The sequence below is a fragment of the Entelurus aequoreus genome, linkage group LG16, assembly GCF_033978785.1.
Source record: "Entelurus aequoreus isolate RoL-2023_Sb linkage group LG16, RoL_Eaeq_v1.1, whole genome shotgun sequence".
In the NCBI taxonomy this organism is placed as follows: Eukaryota; Metazoa; Chordata; class Actinopteri; order Syngnathiformes; family Syngnathidae; genus Entelurus; species Entelurus aequoreus.
In genome coordinates, this window is record NC_084746.1 from 26,147,476 (window position 1) to 26,170,987 (window position 23,512).

The window sequence follows — 23,512 nt, forward strand, 5'->3', positions numbered from 1 at the left end:
TCCTATTCAACAGGGGGCAGTAATTCACATGAAATAAACAGACGAAGAAGAAGCCTGCGTTGTTTCCTGACGGAAAGAAATGTTCGACGTACTGATGCACTTCCTGTTTTGTTTTGCTACTCCTTCGTACCTGTCGGCCCGGTTCTCCTTAAAAATGGAGCCATTCGCCCGGCAACGACACAACGACGACCACCCCGCGGAGAAACGCGCTTTTCCGCGACACCGGTGGACCTTATAAACACTCCGAACCGGTGAAGCGCACTTCAATAAGGGGGCTTTCAAGCCCACACAAGCCGCGGCGACATGGCTCTCAGCTCGGGCGGCTGGGCTCCGCAGGTCCCTATTCTCGGTTCCTCCCAACCCGGTGCCTGCGAGGGGCTGGCGGCCTCGGCTTGCTGCAGCACCGTCTTAATGTCTGTTCGAGTGTCGGTGTCCCACTCCGGAATCCGTCCCTTGTGTCTCCCGGGAGCAGACAGCGAAGCTCTGCGCCTCCAGCTCAGCATGGACCCGAGCCGGGCCGGAGAGTTCCGGCTGGCCCTGAGGGACACCAGCGGGACCCGTAACGTGGTAGGTAGGCCTCTTACCGGAGAACATTTTATTGCCCTTTTAATGGACGTTACACTTGCCTCATCAATACAACCACAAAGTCATAAACGTCTTTATTCCCAACATTGTAGGAAATATTACTGTCATCATTTATATATTTCTTAAAGGCCTACTGAAATGAATTTTTTTTATTTAAACGGGGATAGCAGATCTATTCTATGTGTCATACTTGATCATTTCGCGATATTGCCATATTTTTGCTGAAAGGATTTAGTATAGAACAACGACGATAAAGATTGCAACTTTTGGTATCTGATAAAAAAAAAGGCTTGCCCCTACCGGAAGTAGCGTGACGTAGTCAGTTGAACATATACGCAAAGTTCCCTATTGTTTACAATGATGGCCGCATGAAGTGAGAGAGATTCGGACCGAGAAAGCGACAATTTCCCCATTAATTTGAGCGAGGATGAAAGATTTGTGGATGAGTAAAGTGCAAGTGAAGGACTAGTGGGGAGTTGAAGCTATTCAGATAGGGAAGATGCTGTGAGAGCCGGGGGTGACCTGATATTCAGCTGGGAATGACTACAACAGTAAATAAACACAAGACATATATATACTCTATTAGCCACAACACAACCAGGCTTATATTTAATATGCCACAAATTAATCCTGCATAAAAACACCTGCGTGTTTGTTACGCTAGCTCCTAGCTCCTCTGCTAGCTCCTAGCTCCATAGAACACGCCAATACAATTCAAACACCTGATCAACACACGCAATCACTCAGCCCAAAAGACCGTTCACCTAACCCAAGGTTCATAAAGCTTATATATTTTTAAAAAGTTACGTACGTGACGCGCACATACGGTCAAGCTATCAAATGTTTAGCAGCCAAGGCTGCATACTCACGGTACCTGATATTCAGCTGGGAATGACTACAACAGTAAATAAACACAAGACATATATATACTCTATTAGCCACAACACAACCAGGCTTATATTTAATATGCCACAAATTAATCCTGCATAAAAACACCTGCGTGTTTGTTATGCTAGCTCCTAGCTCCTATGCTAGCTCCTAGCTCCATAGAACACGCCAATACAATTCAAACACCTGATCAACACACACAATCACTCAGCCCAAAAGACCGTTCACCTAACCCAAGGTTCATAAAGCTTATATATTTTAAAAAAGTTACGTACATACGCAAAAAAAAGTTGCGCACATACGGTCAAGCGATCAAATGTTTAGAAGCCAAAGCTGCATACTCACAGTAGCACGTCTGCGTCTTTGTCATCCAAATCAAAGTAATCCTGGTAAGAGTCTGTGTTATCCCAGTTCTCTACAGGCGTCTGTGTATCGAAGTCAAAAGTCCTCCTGGTTAGAGTCTCTGTTATCCGAGTTCTTCCATCTTGACTGCATCTTTCGGGAATGTAAACAAAGAAGCGCCGGCTGTGTACTGTTGTTGCTGACTACGTTCGAAAAATACGTCCATTTCGCACCGACAACTTTCTTCTTTGCTTGCTCAGCTTCCTTCTCCATAATGCAATGAACATGGTTGCAACAGATTCACGAACACAGATGTCCAGAATACTGTGGAATTATGAAATGAAAACAGAGCTTTTTCGTATTGGCTTCAATGTGGAAGGCATACCCGTGTTCGCCGGGCTACGTCACGCGCATACGTCCTCCTCAGAGGCGTTTCGAACCGGAAGTTTAGCGGCAAATTTAAAATGTCACTTTATAAGTTAACCCGGCCGTATTGGCATGTGTTATAATGTTAAGATTTCATCATTGATATATAAACTATCAGACTGCGTGGTCGGTAGTAGTGGGTTTCAGTAGGCCTTTAACAAACGATTAACATTTTGTCTCAATCACTTTATTTTCAAGTCTGTTTGCCTTTACTAAGAGAAAAGGCATTTAATGTTATACTCATTATTTATTTCATGCAAAAATACATTGTTTGATAAGTTTATCGTAACGTAAACTAATGTTATCCTGTTAAATTGTTGCCTTTGATGTTTGGAATTTAATTATGTGTGTAACAGTATATAGTGTACTGTGTGTGCATCCATCATTTTCTACTGCTTGTCCCGTTCGGGGTTGCTGGAGCCTATCCCAGCTGTACTCGGGCTACACCCTGGACTAGTAGACATATTAAAGTTAAAGTCCCAACGATAGTCACACTAGGTGTGGTGAAATTACCCTCTGCATTTGACCCATCTCCTTGATGATCCCCTGGGAGGTGAGGGGAGCAGTGAGCAGCAGCGGTGGCCGCGCTCAGGAATAATTTTTGGTGATCTAACCCCCAATTCCAACCCTTGATGCTGAGTGCCAAACAGGGAGGCAATGGGTCCCATTTTTATAGTCTTTGGTTTGAACTCACGACCTACCGATCTCAGGGCGTGGACACTCTAACCACAAGTCCACTGAGCAGGCTTTATAATAATAATAATGAATTAGATTTAATGCAGCAATGTACAGAGACATCCGGGATGAAAACCAAGGCTTCTCGTCCAACCTAATGGAGTTTGAGAGGTGCTGCAAAGAGGAATGGGTGAAACTGCCCAAAGATGGGTGTGCCAAGCTTGTGGCATCGTATTCAAAAAGACTTGAGGCTGCCAAAGTTGCATCAACAAAGTAAAGTTAAAGTACCATTGATAGTCACACACACACTAGGTGTGGTGAAATTACTCTCTGCATTTGACCCATCCACCCCCTGGGAGGTGAGGGGAGCAGTGAGCAGCAACAGTGGCTGCGCTCGGGAATCTTTTGGTGATTTAACCCCCATTTCCAACCCTTGATGCTGAGTGCCAAGCAGGGAGGCAATGGTATTTGAGCAAATGCTGTGAATACTTGTGTAAATGTGATTTATTTTTTTTTAGAAAAAACCTTTCACACTGTCGCTCGGGGGTATTGTCTGTTGAATTTTAAGGGGAAATCATGGATTTATTCCATTTTGAAATAAGGCTGTAACATAACAAAATGTGGGAAAAGTAAAGCACTGTGAATACTTTCCAGGTGCACTGTATATAGCGCATTTCTAGACACTTTACAGTGAGAACTTAGAACCCATCATTCATTCACTCCACATTCACACATTGATGATGGTTGTGTATACATGTCTGTAGACACAACACAACAATGGCACAGTTATGTAAACATTAAGGCCTATGTTTCAAAGTTAAGGCCAGCGGGCCGGATGTTATTTGATTAGTATTAGATCCGGCCCGCAGGCCACAGCCACCTGCTGCTGTTTTGCACGCACCAACACTCCATCAGTGTTGGCACTAGGAATTTTCAAAATTGGGTCCCACGGACCCCATCAAGTCATAAAAATGGGGTCCCACAGTACGTTTTGGGGGTCCCACTTTTTTGTAACCGTTTTGAAAACAAATGATAAATGTATGCATTATCCTGTTACATCTCACATTCTATATTCTGTTCTGGAAAAAGGTTGTCATAAATTTTACTCGATTCATTAAAAAAAATAATACAAAAGAAAACATGTTTATGTAAATGTATTCAGTTATAAACATTAATTCACTTTCTTCTTTCCTTCATGGATCTAAACTTTACCGCTGCCGGTATTTTTTTCTATATTTTTGTTGTAATATTTTCAGAATGTGTTTGTTCTATTTTTTGGCCAAAGTAAGACAAAGAAAACCATTTGAAGTTGTCTTTATTTTTTAGTTTTAATGCCATGATTTTAATAGTCCGGCCCGCGTGTGCACAGATTTTCCTCCATGCGGCCTCTGAGCTAAAATGAGTTTGACACACCTGCATTAAGGGTTTCATCCCCCCCCCCCCCAAAAAAAAATATTTTTATATCTGAAGTTAAAATCGTTTTAAAAGATTGACTCATTTAAAGTGGAGAAATAATGTCTGATACTTGTACAGCGTTTATTTTTATTTTTTTTAAATCTCCCGAAAAAACCTCTAGTAGACACCGTATCTTTAATGTATTCCTGCTACTCTCTGCAGTTGAGTCACAAAAGTTATCCCATTTTTTTTCCCGGTCCACAGTTGGTAGAGTTTGACCTTCGCTCGGTTCAATACGAGGTCAAATCTCCTCGTTGCCACGAGATGCGTCTGGTGGCGCCACCTCACGACTTCATCCGCTTCACCTTCCGCTGCGACCGCGAGGCGGAGGAGTGGGCTACCGTGGTGATGTCGTCTCTGCGAGAGGCCCAGCGAGGTCAGTCAGACATTGTTGATGATGTCGTCACATGTCAGATTCTGACCACGTCATTTTGGGTTCTCAGTTGCAAACATGGCCGCCTATGACGCAGGCAGCAGGCAAACACAGATGGACGCTTCTACAGAAACGTCCTCCTTACCGCTGGCTGGTGAGTGTCTTCGAGCTGATTATCTTGTCGCCCAAACTCTGCTGATATTCTCCTCTTTGCCGCAGAGGAGCTCTGCAAGGAGCTAACAAAGGCAGTGGAAGCAGGTGATGCTCAAGCCGCCTCCCAGCATGCTTCAGCGCTCGCTCACCAGAGAGCGTCGCTCACCATCCAACTGGCGGAGACCAACTACACCGCTAGTGGAGAGATCAGGTGACACATGTCTGCAGCCTGAAATATTTGATTCTGATTTAAAATACTATCAGGTTTAAACTAAAATATCACATTTGAGCTTTATGACAAAAAGATGTCAGCTTCCTAAAAACTACTGTATGATGACACAGCTATATTATTATTAGAATTCTGCCCATCATCCACAATCTTTGTGTGAGACAAGAACATGTCCGTCCATTTTCTCTGTGTTCTAGGTAGCCGCCTCATGCTAGCATCTATTCTGCCTAAACACCCTCTAAAAAACCCCAAAATCCCTCTACAGTTTTATATACATGCTGTAAGTACAGTGTAGCCTCCATCTATCTCCGTACTTTAACATGGTTCGCCAACCAAAAAGTTTGTATAGTTAAGCAGAGAATCAATGTACACAATAATAATTGACTATAGCCTCGACAAAAGTCACTATTTTAGTAAAAAAAAGTACTTTAAAGTAGGGTTGTACGGTAGACCGGTATTAGTATAGTACCGGGATACTAATGAATCATATTCGGTACTATACTGCCTCTAAAACATTGTGTCATGCAGGCGAGCATGTTCGGCAGCGCACAATCACGGAGTACTTACAAGCGGACACAGTGTGTAGACAGAAAAGGGAGAACGGACGAATTTCGGCTTAAAAACTAACGATAAAGGTGAAGTTATAACACTGAAACGCCCTCAGGAAGAGGTGCTTTAAAACATGGCTAGCTGGTTAGCGGCTAATGTCTATCTGCAGTCAGCGGTGTTGAAACTACTCTAAAATCACTAATCCTCACCTCCATGGAGACATACCAACTACATTTATTTAAAATATAACTACTTGGTATCAGATCGATACCCAAATATGTGGTATCATCCAAAACTAATGTAAAGTATCAAACAACAAAAGAATAAGTGATTATTACATTTTAACAGAAGTGTAGATAGAACATGTTAAAAGAGAAAGTAAGCAGATATTAACAGTAAATGAACAAGTAGATTAATAATTCATTTTCTACCACTTGTCCTTAATAATGTTGACAAAGTAATAGAATGATAAATGACACAATATGTTACTGCATACGTCAGCAGACTAAATTAGGAGCCTTTGTTTGCTTACTTACTAATAAAAGACAAGTTTTCTTGTATGTTCACTATTTTATTTAAGGACTAAAATGCAATAAGAAACATATGTTTAATGTACCCTAAGATTTTTTGTTAAAATAAAGACAATAATGAAATTTTTTGTGGTCCCCTTTATTTAGAAAAGTACCGAAATACATTTTGGTTTTGGGACAACACAACTTTGAAGACACTACCGCATTTTTCGGACTATAAGTCGTTTTTTTTTCATAGTTTGGCCGGGGGTGCGACTTATACTCAGGAGCGACTTATGTGTGAAATTATTAACACATTACCGTAAAATATCAAATAATATTATTTAGCTCATTCACGTAAGAGACTAGACGTATAAGATTTCATGGGATTTAGCGATTAGGAGTGACAGATTGTTTGGTAAACGTATAGCATGTTCTATATGTTATAGTTATTTGAATGACTCTTACCATAATATGTTACGTTAACATACCAGGCATGTTCTCAGTTGGTTATTTATGCGTCATATAACGTACACTTATACAGCCTGTTGTTCACTATTTTTTATTTATTTTAAATTGCCTTTCAAATGTCTATTCTTGGTGTTGGGTTTTATCAAATGAATTTCCCCAAAAAATGTGACTTATACTCCAGTGCGACTTATATATGTTTTTTCCCCTCTTTATTATGCATTTTAGGCCGGTGCGACTTATACTCCGGAGCGACTTATACTCCGAAACATACGGTATATATGTATATATATATATATAATATATATAAATATATATATATATATTATATATATATCTCAAACCAAAATAAGGGTGGAAAAGTACAACTATCTGTTTTCATCCCAACAACATTACAGCAAGCCTAAATGTAAAAAATGCCAGAAATGTTGCTGCATGCTTTGAATAGTAAAACATCTAGTACTCCAAATTGACATCTTAAAAAAACAAAACAAATTGTTTTTTTAACGGGGCATTTTTGTCACCAGAGGCACGTGTGTGTGGCTTTGTGCTTGTCTGATGACATAGTTTGTCTTCCAGTCTGACTGTGGTGGTGGAGGACGTTTCTTCTTCCTGTTGTTTCACAGTCAAAGTCTTCCCCTACATGACAGTGGCTGCACTCAAACAACAGGTCAGGACTTTTTGATCACATCAACAAAACGCCATAAAACATTATTGTGATTATTATTACCTCCCCCAAGGTGTTTGTGGAGTACAGCTTCCATCCGCGGGTGCAGCGGTGGGTGATGGGTCAGTGCCTGTGCACGGACCACAGGTCACTGGCCTCCTATGGCGTGCAGAAGGACGGCGACACTGCCTACCTCTACCTGATCTCGGCTCGCCAGGCCCGCATCACTAGACAACTGTTCCAGCAGGACCTTGAGGGTGCTCTGGTGGCCCCGCCCTTTCCTCCCGCAAACGGGAGGGGCTACAGCACGCTGCCACCACGGCTAACCCACGGCAACCCGGGTGAGTGACACACCACAATCAGGAACATGTCCGCTTTCTACACACCAGGGATTAAACGCTTTATGGAAACTCACTCTACATTTAGTGTGAGCTAGGATGACGGGGGTAAGAAAGTAGTGGGTGAAACTGCACAACACATTTTGTTTCTGCTAGCAGCATCACATCACCCACAGACACATCACTCCAGCATGTCAATTGACAGCGCAAGAGAGTCATGTGGGAAGCCACAACTTTCACTCCCCTCACAATTTAAACATACTCTCAGTGGTGACTCTAACTAAAGCACTGTGTTTTATTGCTAAGGTCATCCAGCGTGGATGGGTACGTGATTTCAGCACATAGTAAAAGCACTCGAGCCACGGTATCAAATCCCCACCAACAAACACAACAAGTCTCACACTTTATTTAGAAGAAAGTTTCTATTCACAGATATTTAACCGCTATTAGGAGCTGATTCATTTGCTAGAAAAGTTAGCTAAACAAGTCTAGTACAGTGGAACCTTGATTTACGAACCTACTTTGTTCTTGGACATGGTTCGTAAATCGAAAAGTTTGTATAGTGAAGCATGATTCCCCATAAGAAACAATGTAAACGTGAATACAGATAAGGAGCATTATTACAATAATATTTGTATTATTATACAATACTAGGCAGCTTACAAACACACACACACTGTAGCAGCATACATAATGTTTCAGGCATCTCGCACAATCGCTTTTCTGTTCTGCAGCATGGCGTGTTGCACTCTTCTCCTCTCTGCCATTTTCATGTTCCTGCAATAAAACTAGACCAGGGGTCGGCAACCCGCGGCTCTTTGACCACTCTGATGCGGCTCAGCTGCATAACTGCCGACCGTCCCAATTTTCCCGGGAGACTTCCGGATTTCAGTGCCTCTCCCAGAAATCTCCCGGGTCAAATATGCTACGCATTTCACCCCGACAACAGTAATAAGAGCGTGCCGTGATGGCACAGCATTTAACGCACTCTGCATCCTGTACAAATGGCATTCCAACCCAGTCATATGATGTATGCAGCTTCTGCTTGCACACGTAAGTGACAGCAAGGCATACTTGGTCAACAGCCATACAGTTCACACTGACAGTGACCGTATAAAACAACGTTAACACTCTTACTAATATGTGCCACACTGTGAACCCACACCAAACAAGAATGACAAACACATTTCGGGAGAACATCTGCACCATAACACAACAGAACAAATACCCAGAATCCCATGCAGCCCTAACTCTTCCGGGCTACATTATACACCCCCGCTACCACCCAACCCTGCCCCGCCCCACCGTGCGTCGGTCGAGGTGGGCGGGGTTTGGTGGTAGCGGGTGTTATTTAATTTTAAATTTCAAAAGAGTTTTGTGGCTCCCATTGTTTTCTTTAATTTGTGAAACTGGTCAAAATGGCTCTTTGAGTGGTAAAGGTTGCCGACCCCTGAACTAGACTGACTTTAGTTCGACTTCTTTAATCTCGCTCTCAATCACACAATTATATTTTGATTCACGGACACGTGGACATTCTACCAGCGAGCACAGCAGCCGCTTATGTTCATGAAGTTCATATAAGGTTTTTTTGTATTTTTTTTAGAAAACATCTGACAAGTAGCAACATGTTTTATGTGGGGCTAATGTTGTTGTTCATTTAACACCAAAAACAAGGGATTTCACAAACGTGAGTCTAATGCTGCGCGTCAGAAGAGCATCAACATTTGCATTTGAAAACAAGGTAAATCTCCTGGAAAAATTGGTAAAAACATGGGATCAAAAACAAAAAAAATGAGCAAAACATTGGTTAGCGCTCGTGCCTCACATAGAGAAGGTCCCGGGTTCGGGGTCTTTTTTTCCCTGCGATTGCGTGGGGTTTTCCAGAGTTGTCCAGGGTGTAACCCGCCTTACGCCCCAATGCAGCTGGGATAGGCTCCAGCACCTCTGCACCCCTGAGAAGGAGAATTGGTAGAAAATATAGGGGACAAAAACAATTATTTCACGGCCTGGATTTGAGCAACATTTCTTTACATAAGTTCTCTACATCACAGTAACTTAATTGATTAATATATATATATATATATATATATATATATATATATATATATATATATATATATATATATATATATATATATATATATACGTATATATATATATATATTCAGTTTAGAGAAGATCCACCTAGCTGAGGGGACGGGCGGGATATGATATGCATTTCAAAGCATATCATATCTGTTGGAACTAAGAGTAAGCTTATCAAACATGGGCTATTTTAATCATAATTTATTCATTTTTAACAATATATCAAAACATCAAAGAAACATACAAATTGTATTAAAGGGTTAATTAACACTTAGACTTCCTTTTATTGTTATTCCAATTTAAACTTTGCAGTACAGATAAGAACAACATTTTGTTGCATTTGCTCATGGTATAGTGCACTCTTTTTTAGTGGCAGCAGTGTTGTTGATCACACTTTGTTGCCAGTGCCTCAAAGTCTAGTATCAGTTTTATTGTGGAAATTATCAAAACAGATCTTTGCTCAATTCCGTTTTAATATTTGGTGGGTCGGATTAAAGGGACCAAGTTTGCCCATCTCTGCTCTAGACAGACTTTGAGGGCAAAAATAATTTCAGTGAGTAGTAGATAGTACACAATAACAACTAATGCCTTTATTTTACTCAATTGTATGTCACGAAAGAGAATAAATGACGGGTTTAAATATTGCTATACTGCCAATAGCCCTCACTGTGAATTGAAAAATGTAGTTCATACATGTCATCGCATCGGCCGAGCTCAGCCATAGATGATGGGTATCGTTAACAATATGATTGAACAAAAACGTGGCAAAAAATGCTTTTCTGGGTGTTAAAACAGTAACATGTATACTGAACCGAAAACCGTGGTAAGATCCAAACAATGGAGTTTGTGAACCACACAGTAGATACAGTAGTATATAAAGACTCATGCAGCAATATAACTATGTTGTATCATTTATACTAATGAATACTTTTTGACATGAACTACATCATGTAACTGATCCAAAATGAGAAAGTGCCACATGAATAATTATGAATATGATTTCTGTATAAAACACATGATTGACTTGTAAACTCTTAGGTAAGGCAGCAGTGATGTCACAGGGTCTATGGATGTTTGTGTTCACTGCAATATTTATTTATCTGTCTTGCAGAAAGCGGGGCAGGCGATAAACCAGCTGACCTGCAGGTTGTTCATGACATGGGCAATCTACAGCTAGTTAACCAGCCTACTAGAACACAGGTAACCAAAAATACTAATCACCACTAAAATGAACACATTTGTAGCTGATGCTAAGCTAACCTCCATCATTGTGTGTTCCTGTAGAAGGAGTGGGCGTGTCCCTCATGCACTTTCATCAACAAGCCTTCTCGTCCCGGCTGTGAAATCTGCGCTACAGCCAAACCTGACACCATCCAGCAGGTACAAAGTCAGCAACTTCTCTCATCTAAGTTTCTGTCACTTTTAACTTTTTCTTACAGGAGAAAGTAAGGATGAAAGACCGAGGCGAGCCGGCCTTAAGCAGCAGCAGCAGCAGCAGCAACAACAACAGCAGCAGTTGACCGCCCATCAGCACCATCATCTGGTCACATACACACACTGCTGTGCTAATTCTACCATCCATGTTGTCCACTCTTACAATGATTGTCAAGTGCACTGAGAGTCCTGGCAGCTGATTGGCTGTACAAAACACTTGAAGCACTGTAGCATGATGCACACACACACACACACACACACACACACACACACACACACACACACACACACACACACACACACACACACACACACACGTGTTTGGACATTTTCATGGACGTGACAATTTATTTTCAATTCAGCCAATGTGTTCATATGAAAGAGGGCCTAATATTTATTGGAGGGGAAGTGCTGATTACGTAATAAGATATGTGCAGATATTAAATTTCCGTTGTGGGCAAAACTGTGAAGTTGGCGGTGGTCGAGAGAGAGAGAGAGAGGACGTTTACAGGGTCAAGTGCTTTTTAAAATGTATTTTTTATTGGGGTTAATTTTTTTAAATAAGACATAATTGATGTACATTTTAGTCGCTGATTTGATTTTAGTCCCTCTGAGTTGTGACAGCAATGGAATGATGTTTTCAGTACATGTAAAAAAATATGACATTAGCTGAATAAACACAATGTAACATAAACAACCTCAATGTTCAGCTTTTTAACTGACAAATACTTGCAAACATTTCAATTCACAAATTAGACAAAATGTAGAATAACTTATCAAAACTAGTATAAAACATACAGTTCTGTCAAACTGTACTTCCTACCCTCAAAATAAAAATAGTGCAGTATTTTACAAAAAAACTTCCCAACATTACCTTTGGTGTATTCATGCAAGCTAATCTTTTTATTACCAAAGTTTTGTTAGTACAACAAAAAAAAAAGGAACATTTGAAAATGTATTGATATTCATTCAATCAATCAATCAATGTTTATTTATATAGCCCTAAATCACAAGTGTCTCAAAGGGCTGTACAAGCCACAACGACATCCTCGGTACAGAGCCCACATACGGGCAAGGAAAACTCACCCCAGTGGGACGTCAATGTGAATGACTATGAGAAACCTTGGAGAGGACCGCATATGTGGGTAACCCCCATATTAAATCTGAAATAATTATAAGAACTCCATTTTTATTTATTAAAACAAATCAATTCTTTTTAAAATATAATTTATCATGAGGCAGAAACTACATATTCACTAATCTATTCGGTTATTATATTTGAACCAAATTTTAACGACTTAAATTGCAGAAAGTAAGCTTGATTTAAATTATTTTGTAATTATTGATGTAATATTTTTTTAAGCAGAAAAGTTTATTTTTTAAGACCAAATCAATGTAATTTATTTATAGCCTCATATTACTATAACCAGTCAGCAGAAAAGTAAATAAAAAAGAATTACATTTAAATAAATGTTAGAAAGCAGAAAATACTAAGTGTTTTCTACATGTTTTTTCCACTTTATTTAACTAGTGGAGACTGACTACACAGCGCCTCTGCTGGTTACAGCCAAGTAGTGCATTATTTTTCCTCCATTGCTTCAAGACTGGCTCAGTAACAGACTAAATATTTATACCCGTCCCAAATAAAAATGAATGAAAATAATTAAATACAGGCCTTATTTTCCATGCCTCCAGTGTATTGTTGATGTTGGGAGAAGAACCTGAGATCACCTCAGAGGTTGTCCTCAAGTCTACTTCCAGAAAAGAATGTTCCAGAAGAGTAGCCAGCAGGGATAGATCATCAGGGAGACCAGTGGGAAGACCAGCGAGCCGTAGAGTGAGTGGTCCAGGATGCCCTGCGAGATGACTGACAGGAAGAGCATCCAGCCGTCCTGGAAGCTAAGCGGCATCTCTTGGAGCTCCTGGAAGATGAAGACTGAAAAAAGCAGCGTGCAGGCGGGGCTTAAAAGCACCATGATGAAGGCTGTCAGCAGTCTGAGCACACAGAAGAGACAGAATGAGCTTTAAAGAAACACTTTGGATTTTTAAGTTAGTGACGCTCAAGTGTTGTACTTGGGGACGTTTGGCGTGACCACGGCGGCCACGGGCACCATCGTGAGGGCCAGAATGAAGCCGAGAGAGAAGTTGATGAGTGCAGTGCAGCCCAGCAGGACAGCCAGGTACAACAGAGCCACCAGCTTGAGGACTCTCCAACCCTGCTCTGTACCCTCACCCGACACCAACCTGATCAACACAGGAAGTGGACACCATTAGCAGGACTGAACTCTTTCAACAATGAAACAGCACTAAGAGGAGCACTGTATTGCTTTATGTTGGACTGCGGCCATCTTCCTCTCAATCAGGGCTCGAACATTTGTGGGCCATTTGCGGCCCACAGGTCTAGATTTTGTGGCCCTTGCCTGGACTCCATAGTTAAGTGTAACTGCGGCCTGCACACCATGGCCCACTAATAGTTAAATATTTCATGGCAATCTTGAATACCCTCTGACCAAAGATATTTCAGTGTTATAACTTCACCTTTATCATTAGTGCGTCCGTTCTCCCTTTTCTGTCTACACACTGTGTGTGTGTTTGTAACTACTCTGTGATTGTGTGCTACCGAACATGCACGTCTCGGGTGCGGGACCGGTACGTTTCAGAGACGGTATAGTACCGAAAATGATTCATTTGTATCGCGGTACTACCGGTATATTAATACCGGTATATTGTACAACCCTAATTTTATATATATATATATATATATATATATATATATATATATATATATATATATATATATATATATATATATATATATATATATATATATATATATATATATATATATATATATATATATATATATATTCTAATACAGTGGTTCTCAAATGGGGGTACGCGTACCCCTGGGGGTACTTAAAGGTATGCCAAGGGGTACGTGAGATTTTTTTTTAATATTCTAAAAAATAGCAACAATTCAAAAATCCTTTATAAATATAAATAAAAACCTATTTTTTTCCAAATAGTTCAAGAAAGACCACTACAAATAAGCAATATTTTGCACTGTTATACAATTAATAAATCGGAAACTGATGACATAGTGCTGTATTTTACTTCTTTATCTCTTTTTTTCAACCAAAAAGGCTTTGCTCTGATTAGGGGGTACTTGAATTTAAAAAAAATTCACAGGGGGTACATCACTGAAAAAAGGTTGAGAACCACTGTTCTAATATATATATATATATATATATATATATATATATATATATATATATATATATATATATATATATATATATATATATATATATATATATATATATATATATATTCTAATATATATATATATATTCTAATATATATGTATATACTAATATATATATATATGTGTATATTTTAATATATATATATATGTATATTCTAATATATATATATATATATTCTAATATATATGTATATTTTCTAATATATATATTCTAATATATATATATTTATATATTACAATATATATGTATGTATATTCTAATATATATATATTTATATATTCTAATATATATATATATATCATATACTATATATATTCTAATATATATACATAAATAATATATATTAGAATATATATATATATTGGCCCTGCGATGAGGTGGCAACTTGTCCAGGGTGTACCCCGCCTTCCGCCTGATTGTAGCTGAGATAGGCTCCAGCGCCCCCCGCGACCCCGAAGGGAATAAGCGGTAGAAAATGGATGGATGGATGTATATATACACACACACACACACACACACACACACATACATATATAACATCTATTTACATAACCCCGATAATCCCAAAAAAGTTAAATTTTGTCCCTTTTTGGTCTTAATTTTGTCAAAATGTTTACATTCAGTGTATTGTAAGAAGTATGAGAGCTGTGTCGTCTCATATTGTGTAGTTACCTGTGTGTGTTATGAGGCAAAGCCAGGCCTGCAGTGTAAACAGCGATGGCCGTCAGCACCACGGCTTCAGTCTCTGACACGGGGAAGTGCTCTACTGCCATCTCCTGGAAGCGGATTGGCAGTGCATAGAGTGCCACTCCTGTCAGGTGGCTGATCACCAGAGGGGTCATCACAGACAGCACACCAGGACTGGCCTGTTTATGGCGGATACATGTAAATCAAAGTAGTGCCTTTGGATGGTAAAGTACAGACTAGTGAGGGGAAAGTAACCTGCTCCACATCAGCCACGCCGTCTTCTGATGCTGGAGGCACAGCGGACAGTTGCACCCACAGATCCAAGGCCTTTGTGGTAATGGGTCAAGGACTGAAGAACACGCATGTTGTTTGTGTTGAAAGCTTGCAGAAAGGATACACGCAGCAGCAGGATGACAGCCAGCAGACCAAATGCTGGCATGTAGTAACCAATGGAGACAAAATGAGAGAGCGAAGGCAGCAAGTAGAAGAAGTATGACTGGTGCAGTCGCTCCAGCAGGTTGTTGAGCTTGCGGTACATTCCCTCCAAGAGCCTAGCACCAAGAAGAAAACACAGTGAGTCAGTCTTCAGAGATGAAGGGGAGTAAGGGATGGAATACCAAACACCTGCCGACGGTAGTGGCGTCTGTCTTGTACTGACGGAAGCTGTTGATGCCTTTGATGGTGGCGGCCTCGATGTGGTAGCGCAGGAAGAGACCGTGGTCGCCCCAGGGCCGCCCGCTGGCCTGCTTAAGCACCATCAGCATCAAAGTCTGCACGGCGTGGCTGTAGCCTGAAGCACTGTCCCAGTCGTTCCTCTGCAGCTAATACACAACATTTGACACACACAAAACATGCATTATTATAAATAATACTTCACAACCTCATTTAATTAGATCTGATAGAGACGCATATTAAACTTTTAAAAGGACAGTGTGTGCAAATCGTTTTGAGGGTGACTCAGTGGAATCAATTAGACAAAGCAAAATTATTATAATTTTTTTTTTAAATACAAAAAATATATTTTTGATTGGAAGAAACATAAAATATCCTAAAGGGGAACTACACTTTATTTTGGAATTTTGCCTATCGTTCACAATCATTATGAGAGACAAGAACACATGTCTTTTTTGGGGGGGATTTTAAAGATGATAAAAAATGCTTGGAAGATGCGGACAATTATTAACGGTTGTAGCCTTCAAAGCCCTCTAAAACAACTACAAAACTCTCCAACATTTTGTATACACACTGCAAGTCTATATATAATGTAGTAACAGCACTTTCATAACAATATGTCATATGTACAATCAATGTTCCCTCTAAGGTGCGCACCTGTGCAATTGCGCACTGCTCAAGCGTCCTTTGTGCACGGCAAATATATGCCACGCACAAAATCAAATAAAAAAATAAGCGCATAACAATTTTCGACACGACACGGACACGACAGAGAAAACAGTTTTCGTCATCATTGTTCAAATATTGTAACGTCTGTCGAGACGCTTTGAGGACATGAATTCCATCGATCACTTTACTGAGCAAAACTCTTTATTGTCGGCCATAAACACATCACCAAAACATTAGTAAAAAAAAATTATATCTAGCAAAACTGGTCATTTTCTGCAGTACAAACCAGACCATAAGCAACTTTGTTATATCAACAGCAGCCGCTCGCTCTTTCTCACTTGCGCCAACACATGCACATATGGCACTTAGCCAGTGATGCGTTTACAGCCACACAAAAAGTCGGACAACTCCAACACCACACATAAAGTGTAATTACAGGTCGTTACACTATGATTTACCAATCAAGTGTGTGCTTATTCTAGTGTCAATTATTAGAAATATTAATTTATAAATATTAATCATGAAATGCTGTTAGTATATTAAATAAATACTAATAAAAATATATTTTTTACAAACAGGAAGTTGCAGGAATGTACACATGATCCCCTGCTTACATCTCATTGTGCAACATGTGAATGTTTTAATGGGAACTAAATGCAATGTCTGAAAGGGGTACAAACTATTTCCAAAGCAGGACCTCCACCCAGACAAACAATACAAGTACACAGTTCATGAAAAACAATATTTTTTGTTATTGTCATTGTAAGTGGGCCTAAACACTTATATTAGAAAATCATCTCATGGAAATGACTGCTGTCATTTGATTATAATAATAAGAGAATGTTGTCTGTCTATCTGTGTTGGCCCTGCGATGAGGTGGGGACTTGTCCAGGGTGTACCCCGCCTTTCGCCCAAATGCAGCTGAGATAGGCTCCAGCACCCCCCGCGACCCCGAAAGGGACAAGCGGTAGAAAATGGATGGATGGATGGATGGAGATTGAACTTATTTAGTCAGGTTTGGGACAGGTGTGCTGCTGGTGTAGCCACAGTGTGCACGTCTGATGTTGCTCACATGGGCTCCACTGAATGCTCAGGGAGTTTTTGCGTTTGCTCACACACATGAAAAATTAGAGGGAACATTGTGTACAATATTTACTGTATATTGGTCATTTCAATCCTTGCCATAACCGATTCCTCTGTGCATTTATTTCCGTTTCCATAGTAGCGCACGTCTGACTTCTGGCAACAAATGTGTGTTCATACTTCCGGAAACAGGTGTGTGTGTGTCCTCTAATCATGGCAGTTTCGGTAACAAACATTGAAGACGACTATTTTTCGACAAATTAAAATTCACAACCTTATCTTTTTGAAGCTAACCATACGGAGGATGAGCTACTGCTTATAGAAGCAAGCAAGGAAGAAGAGTGAGAAGTTGGAGCAGACGGAAGCTGAGAGAGTGAGGTGAAAGTGAATCAAGGCTGCAAAATGCCAAATTTGAAGCCAAGCTATTTCGAAATAAATGGAGTATTTAGTAAAATAGACAAGAAAAAAGCATGCCTGGCCAGCTGGACCAGAGAGACAACTGTCCATCGAGTGAGTCACACTTTATATTGATCATGATACACACAGTACAGGTGGGTACAGTACATACGCTGTCTGGCTAGTGGTGTACAAACAAATCAAATCAACTTTATTTATAAAGCACATTTAAAATTTACCACAGGGGTAGCCAAAGTGCTGTACAATGGGCAGGTTAAAAGATAATACGAGAACCGAGAACAAAACATGAAATGTGGGCTAATACTTTACAGATACTGTAATATGATTGTTCATGTTTTTCAGTCAGTACAGATTGGTGTCTTATCGCAATGTGTTGTGCATTAAAAACTCAAACGCCTTTCGTGTTGTCGTAGAAGCTAGCTTATCTCTTGCCGTAGTTAGCTTTTACGGCTAATATCGAAGCATGCCGATGTGCTACTACGCTAGAAAGAGATTTTTTTTTTTTGTTAGTTTTTTTTAACATGAAAACACATTTAAGTGATATATTGCATAAATGGATATACTGTATATAGTATATTATTTATTTACTGTTGGCTATAATAAGTTTGAAAAACAGCTCAAATATACAAATTTTCCTCATTGCTTTATTTTGGTCGCGCACGTAAACAAGTTGACACCCGCCAAAGTAAGGAGAGAAGGTTGAAGATAAAAATTTATTTTAAGCAAATTAATGCATTTCTTGTTCAAGCCAGTGCAAACTACCCTCCTCAATCATTTAACATTACTACTGACAATAATGTCTGACTTTACGCCGTGTGCGTCTTCGAACCGCTGTTTGGGTGGGTTTTGTCCGGGCACTCCAGTTTCCTCCCACATTCCAAAAATATGCATGTTAGCTTCATTTGAGACTGAAAATTGCCCATATATATGAATTAGTGTGACTGATAGTCAATCAGTGCCCTGCGATTGGCCAAGCTAATTTGCGTTAGCTTGTCTACTAGCTAGTCCATTGTAAGTTAGCAATAAGCTAATGTCATTAGAGCTCAGCCTTCATCCTGCACAATTGTATTGCTTTTTTTCAGTTTATTCCAAATTATATTATTCATATAACATTATTCCTACATGCATGTGCACTTGATATGTATATGTAATGTAATTTCTTTAGTGTGGCTAGTTTTAAAGTGACTTCATTGTGAAGAATATCAACAAAACTCCTACATTAATTTTTTTCAAATCTAATTCAAAAGGACCGTTTACATATTTGGCAAACTAAATTGCAACATTCAGGGAGGGCAGAATAAAGTGTAGCCTGTTTTATCTTTTACAATAAACAATTCAAACTGCATTTAACAAAGAGATCACAATCTACCAAGTCAAATTCCTTGTGTTAAAGCTAATTGTGATTCTGATATAGGAAAAAAAAATGCAATATTATTATGTGTTTTTAAATATACAGAAAACATTTGTTTAGCCTTTTTAAAGAAAATATATGCATCATCCATCCATCCATTTTCTTGCAAATCAAAATGAGCATGTCATATAGGATGATGTCATAATAACCACGCCCCTAGCCACGCTGCCACTATATGCGTGGCGGTGCGAATCTAGGGGAAACCCTAAAACATTTATAAATCAATCAATCAATCAATGTTTATTTATATAGCCCTAAATCACAAGTGTCTCAAAGGGCTGTACAAGCCACAACGACATCCTCGGTACAGAGCCCACATAAAAGACATTTAATGTAAATTACACATATTTAAATGAATACTATATAACATACACACAGATATTGAGTTATTTTATATATATATATATATATATATATATATATATATATATATATATATATATATATATATATATATATATATATATATATATATATATATATATATATATATATATATATATATACTGTATATAGAGAGAGAGTTTAATAGAAGAAAAATATTAAAACCAAAACCTACCGGTACTGTAGAAACTAAAAGTTCACAATTGGAAATACTGGCACCTTGGGCAAATACGCTTTACAGAGTATTCTATTTTATGATATCACAAAAATATAAAATGAAAATCATAAATAGTAATGCGGTGTCATGCGCTTACCTTTCCTTGAATGGTGCAAAGGACCCCAATTTTCTGACAGAAAGCGTAGAAGAGGTTGGTAAGGTCCAGATTGGGGAGCTGCCCGTTGAGTCCCTCCAGCACAATGTCCAAACTGGTCACCACGTCAGAGCTGAGCTCCAGAGACAGGGCTGCCTGGATGGAACCGGCCCGGCCTTGAAGTGGGGACCAGTCCATTCCTAGATGGAAGAGTAAAAAGTAAAAAAAAACACACCTCTACTACATGACGAGTGCATGAGAGGGTCACCTGTAGTGTTAGTGTGGTGGTAGCCTTCCAGCCAGGCCTGCATGCCGATCAAATCGTGTTCATTGACCAGAAAGATGATGTCCTTGGCCCAGTACACCTGGTCTATTGGAGGGAGTAGAATGAGTTGCACTGTAATGTACATTAAGCACAGTACAAAAGTCTTAGGCCACCACTGATTAGTTATAATATGCCAGGGCTGTCCAAACCTTTTACATACAAAAATTCTAATATGTGGTGGTGGCCTTGTACATTAATAATATAACCAATACAATGTAGGTCTAAACTAGGTACACATTCTGTTTGATTTAGGCACATTAGAAAGACTTTTTAAATTGGCTGCCGCTAACTGATAAATGTTTTTTTTACTGAAATGGGAGAGGCACATTAATTGTTGATTGATGCCTTCTTTTGGATGCATAAATCTTGTTTATTTATTTTTTTATTAAAATTGTTTTGGACATTATGTTTTTCCTATCCTTCAATTTTCTTTTGGTGAAAAGTTTGATTTGAAAATATGATTTTTAGGGATGTCCGATAATGGCTTTTTTGCCAATATCCAATATTCCGATATTGTCCAACTCTTAATTACAGATACAGATATCAACCGATACCGATATATACAGTCGTGGAATTAACACATTATTATGTCTAATTTGGACAACCAGGTAAAATAAAATAAGATAAATGCATTAAAATCATTTTCTTGAATAAAAAAGAAAGTAAAACAATATAAAAACAGTTACATAGAAACTAGTATTTAATGAAAATAAGTAAAATTAACTGTTAAAGGTTAGTACTATTAGTGGACCAGCACAATCATGTGTGCTTACGGACTGTATCCCTTGCAGACTGTATTGATATATATTGATATATAATGTAGGAACCAGAATATTAATAACAGAAAGAAACATTCCTTTTGTGTGAATGAGGGGAGGGAGGTTTTTTCGGTTGGTGCACTAATTGTAAGTGTATCTTGTGTTTTTTATGTTGATTTAATTTTTTTTAATTTATTTTTTTAAATATATATATATATATATATATATATATATATATATATATATATATATATTGGGTTTTTTTTGTTGTTGTTGTTGTTGTTTTTTAAAGATACCGATAATAAAAAAAACGATACCGATAATTTCCGATATTACATTTTAAAGCATTTATTGGCCGATAATATCGCAGGCCGATATTATCGGACATCTCTAATGATTTTAACAAACAGCTACTACAGAGACTTACACTTTAATACAATGTTTCAAATGATATTTATACACCTCCAAAAACTTACTTCTGAAGTACTGTGCCAAAACGAGCAGCAGCCCTACAGCCTGGTTGTTGGCGTAGCCTGGGCTGCAGGGAGCTGTCAGCACCAGGGCTTCGGTCCGTGGTGCTCGAGGTGCCCGAAGGATGCCGTACACGTTTGTGCCTTTCACCATCTTGACGGGAAGGATGGACAAAGGCCGACTCAGGACAAACAGCAGTTATGCAAAAGATGAGCAGGAAAAGTTGAATTACAAATCGCTCTTTGTTTTCATCCGGGAATGGGAGAGTGCGAGAAAATGTCTGTGTGAAGACTTCCAGGCCTCGATCCTGCATGGTCTTCACCAGCCAGTTCACAGGCATCCCACTGCACACAAATACATTCCAGTAGTTAGTCACCATAGCACCAAAAATCGGTGCGTTGGTGCATCTTACTCTTGTTTTTTCTTATGTGCCGCAAACTCCCTTGCCGTGACCAGAGCCCTCTCTCCGGCTGGGAAGTGCTCCTCCACCATGGTGGAACCCATGGCATTCTCTGACATGTAGGTGCGCAGGGTGAAGGGCTCGAATGCTAAACCCATGAACCAAGCGACACCGGCCAAGTAGCACACAAGACTGGAAGATGAGAGAGGGGTAAAAAATGAGCAAATGTAATTGTGGACATTCGATGTTTTATAGAGACCATAAACACACCAGATTGGAGCATTGAGGCGTGTGAGCAGGCGAATCACTGCCTGTCTTCTGTTGGGATCAGATAAAAGCCCCATCTTGTTAATTTTCGATGAATTCTTGCTCTCCAAGTCCTGCAGAGAGACAAATGCATAGCTTAAATATTGGATATCCACATTTTATCTACAGCATGTTTGATTGGTTTGGGTATGTACTAGCAATTAATGCCGCTGTTGACAGCTGAGTTAGCCATTAGCCATATAACTAGCTTCAATACATCTTTAAAGCGCTAACACAAAACGACTGTAAATAGTTACAGAATATGTGTTGTTTAAAAATAACGTATACAGACGTACCTTTTCCAAATCTAAATGGCGACCAGAGCGAAGGAAATATTGCCATTAATTCATTGAAGCCGCACCTTGATGTTGTTCCTTGTTTCCACCGGAAACATTAAATGGCGGACGTACTTCCGTTTTACATGTCGAGCATGAACTTCCGGAATTCTCGCCGACACAGAAACTTCCGGTTATGTTGAAAACAAATACTAAGTCTATAAAAATAAGATTACTATTGGTTTTCAAAAAGTAAAAACATATTTACATTTGCATTAAAGAAAATACGGATATGGAGTGTTGCAACCCATCAAAGAACCGAGGCTATACTATATTGGTTTTACATGAATAGCAAACATATGTATATATTTTTATAGTATACAAAACAAGATTTTATAGATTTATTTAAAAAATTTTTAAAGCTTAGTGTTGTTTATCAAACCAAAAATACTATTTCAATAAAAAAACTTATTGGCAGTGACGGGCAAGCTACTTGGAAAATGTAGTAAGCTAAAGTTAAAGTTAAAGTACCAGTGATTGTCTCACACACACACTAGGTGTGGTGACATTTGTCCTCTGCATTTGACCCATCCCCTTGTTCACCCCCTGAGAGGTGAGGGGAGCAGTGGGCAGCAGCAGTGCCGCGCCCGGGAATCATTTTTGGTGATTTAACTCCCAATTCCAACACTTGATGCTGAGTGCCAAGCAAGGAGGTAATGGGTCCCATTTTTATAGTCTTTGGTATGACTCGCTCGATAAGCTACAAGTTACTCTTGATCAAATGTAGCTAAGCTACAGGGGAAGCTATGCTATTTATATCTATGGGCCCACATGTCCAATATCAATTTTAACATAACTGAGTGTTCAAATGTGCCCAATAAGGGTCCATTTCTATTACCTA

At 39.2% G+C, this 23,512-nt stretch overlaps 2 protein-coding genes across 4 annotated transcripts; one reads left to right on the forward strand and one right to left on the reverse strand.

Moving 5' to 3' along the window:
• The first annotated feature begins 50 nt into the window (after nt 1–50).
• On the forward strand, nt 51–12,030 carry LOC133630766 (ranBP-type and C3HC4-type zinc finger-containing protein 1-like). Its single transcript, XM_062022484.1, has 9 exons — nt 51–567; nt 4,576–4,747; nt 4,815–4,898; nt 4,964–5,108; nt 7,232–7,322; nt 7,393–7,660; nt 10,854–10,942; nt 11,027–11,122; nt 11,182–12,030. Exons 1-9 carry the CDS (start codon nt 304–306, stop codon nt 11,260–11,262), a joined length of 1,290 nt encoding a protein of 429 aa, XP_061878468.1. The 5' UTR covers nt 51–303; the 3' UTR covers nt 11,263–12,030.
• gpaa1 (glycosylphosphatidylinositol anchor attachment 1) lies at nt 7,882–22,752 on the reverse strand. Of its 3 annotated transcripts, none has more exons than XR_009821341.1 (14): nt 22,633–22,752; nt 22,301–22,410; nt 22,043–22,222; nt 21,863–21,974; nt 21,636–21,783; nt 20,345–20,446; nt 20,080–20,276; nt 15,754–15,950; nt 15,527–15,680; nt 15,385–15,456; nt 15,115–15,308; nt 13,250–13,420; nt 12,852–13,171; nt 7,882–9,609 (listed from the first exon to the last, which is right to left on the reverse strand). XR_009821341.1 is itself a non-coding variant. In XM_062022483.1 (14 exons), the coding sequence occupies exons 2-13, from the start codon at nt 22,372–22,374 to the stop codon at nt 12,928–12,930; spliced, it is 1,845 nt and encodes a 614-aa protein (XP_061878467.1). In that variant the 5' UTR covers nt 22,375–22,410; nt 22,633–22,752; the 3' UTR covers nt 7,883–9,609; nt 12,908–12,927. The 3 variants fall into 3 exon arrangements, 2 of the variants coding, with proteins under 2 accessions (XP_061878467.1, XP_061878466.1); XM_062022483.1 differs by having other exon boundaries at nt 7,883–9,609; nt 12,908–13,171; XM_062022482.1 differs by lacking the exon at nt 7,882–9,609 and having other exon boundaries at nt 11,003–13,171.
• Between the last annotated feature and the right edge of the window lie 760 nt (nt 22,753–23,512).

Coding starts and splice junctions, on each gene's coding strand:
- LOC133630766 (XM_062022484.1), top strand. CDS start 304: ATGGCTCTCAGCTCGGGCGGCTGGGCTCCGCAGGTCCCTATTCTCGGT. Junction 4,899..4,963: donor GTCCTCCTTACCGCTGGCTG/GTGAGTGTCTTC, acceptor TCTTTGCCGCAG/AGGAGCTCTGCAAGGAGCTA. Junction 10,943..11,026: donor ACCAGCCTACTAGAACACAG/GTAACCAAAAAT, acceptor GTGTTCCTGTAG/AAGGAGTGGGCGTGTCCCTC.
- gpaa1 (XM_062022483.1), bottom strand. CDS start 22,374: ATGGGGCTTTTATCTGATCCCAACAGAAGACAGGCAGTGATTCGCCTG. Junction 22,223..22,300: donor CGCCTCAATGCTCCAATCTG/GTGTGTTTATGG, acceptor CTCATCTTCCAG/TCTTGTGTGCTACTTGGCCG. Junction 15,309..15,384: donor GCGTGGCTGATGTGGAGCAG/GTTACTTTCCCC, acceptor CGCCATAAACAG/GCCAGTCCTGGTGTGCTGTC.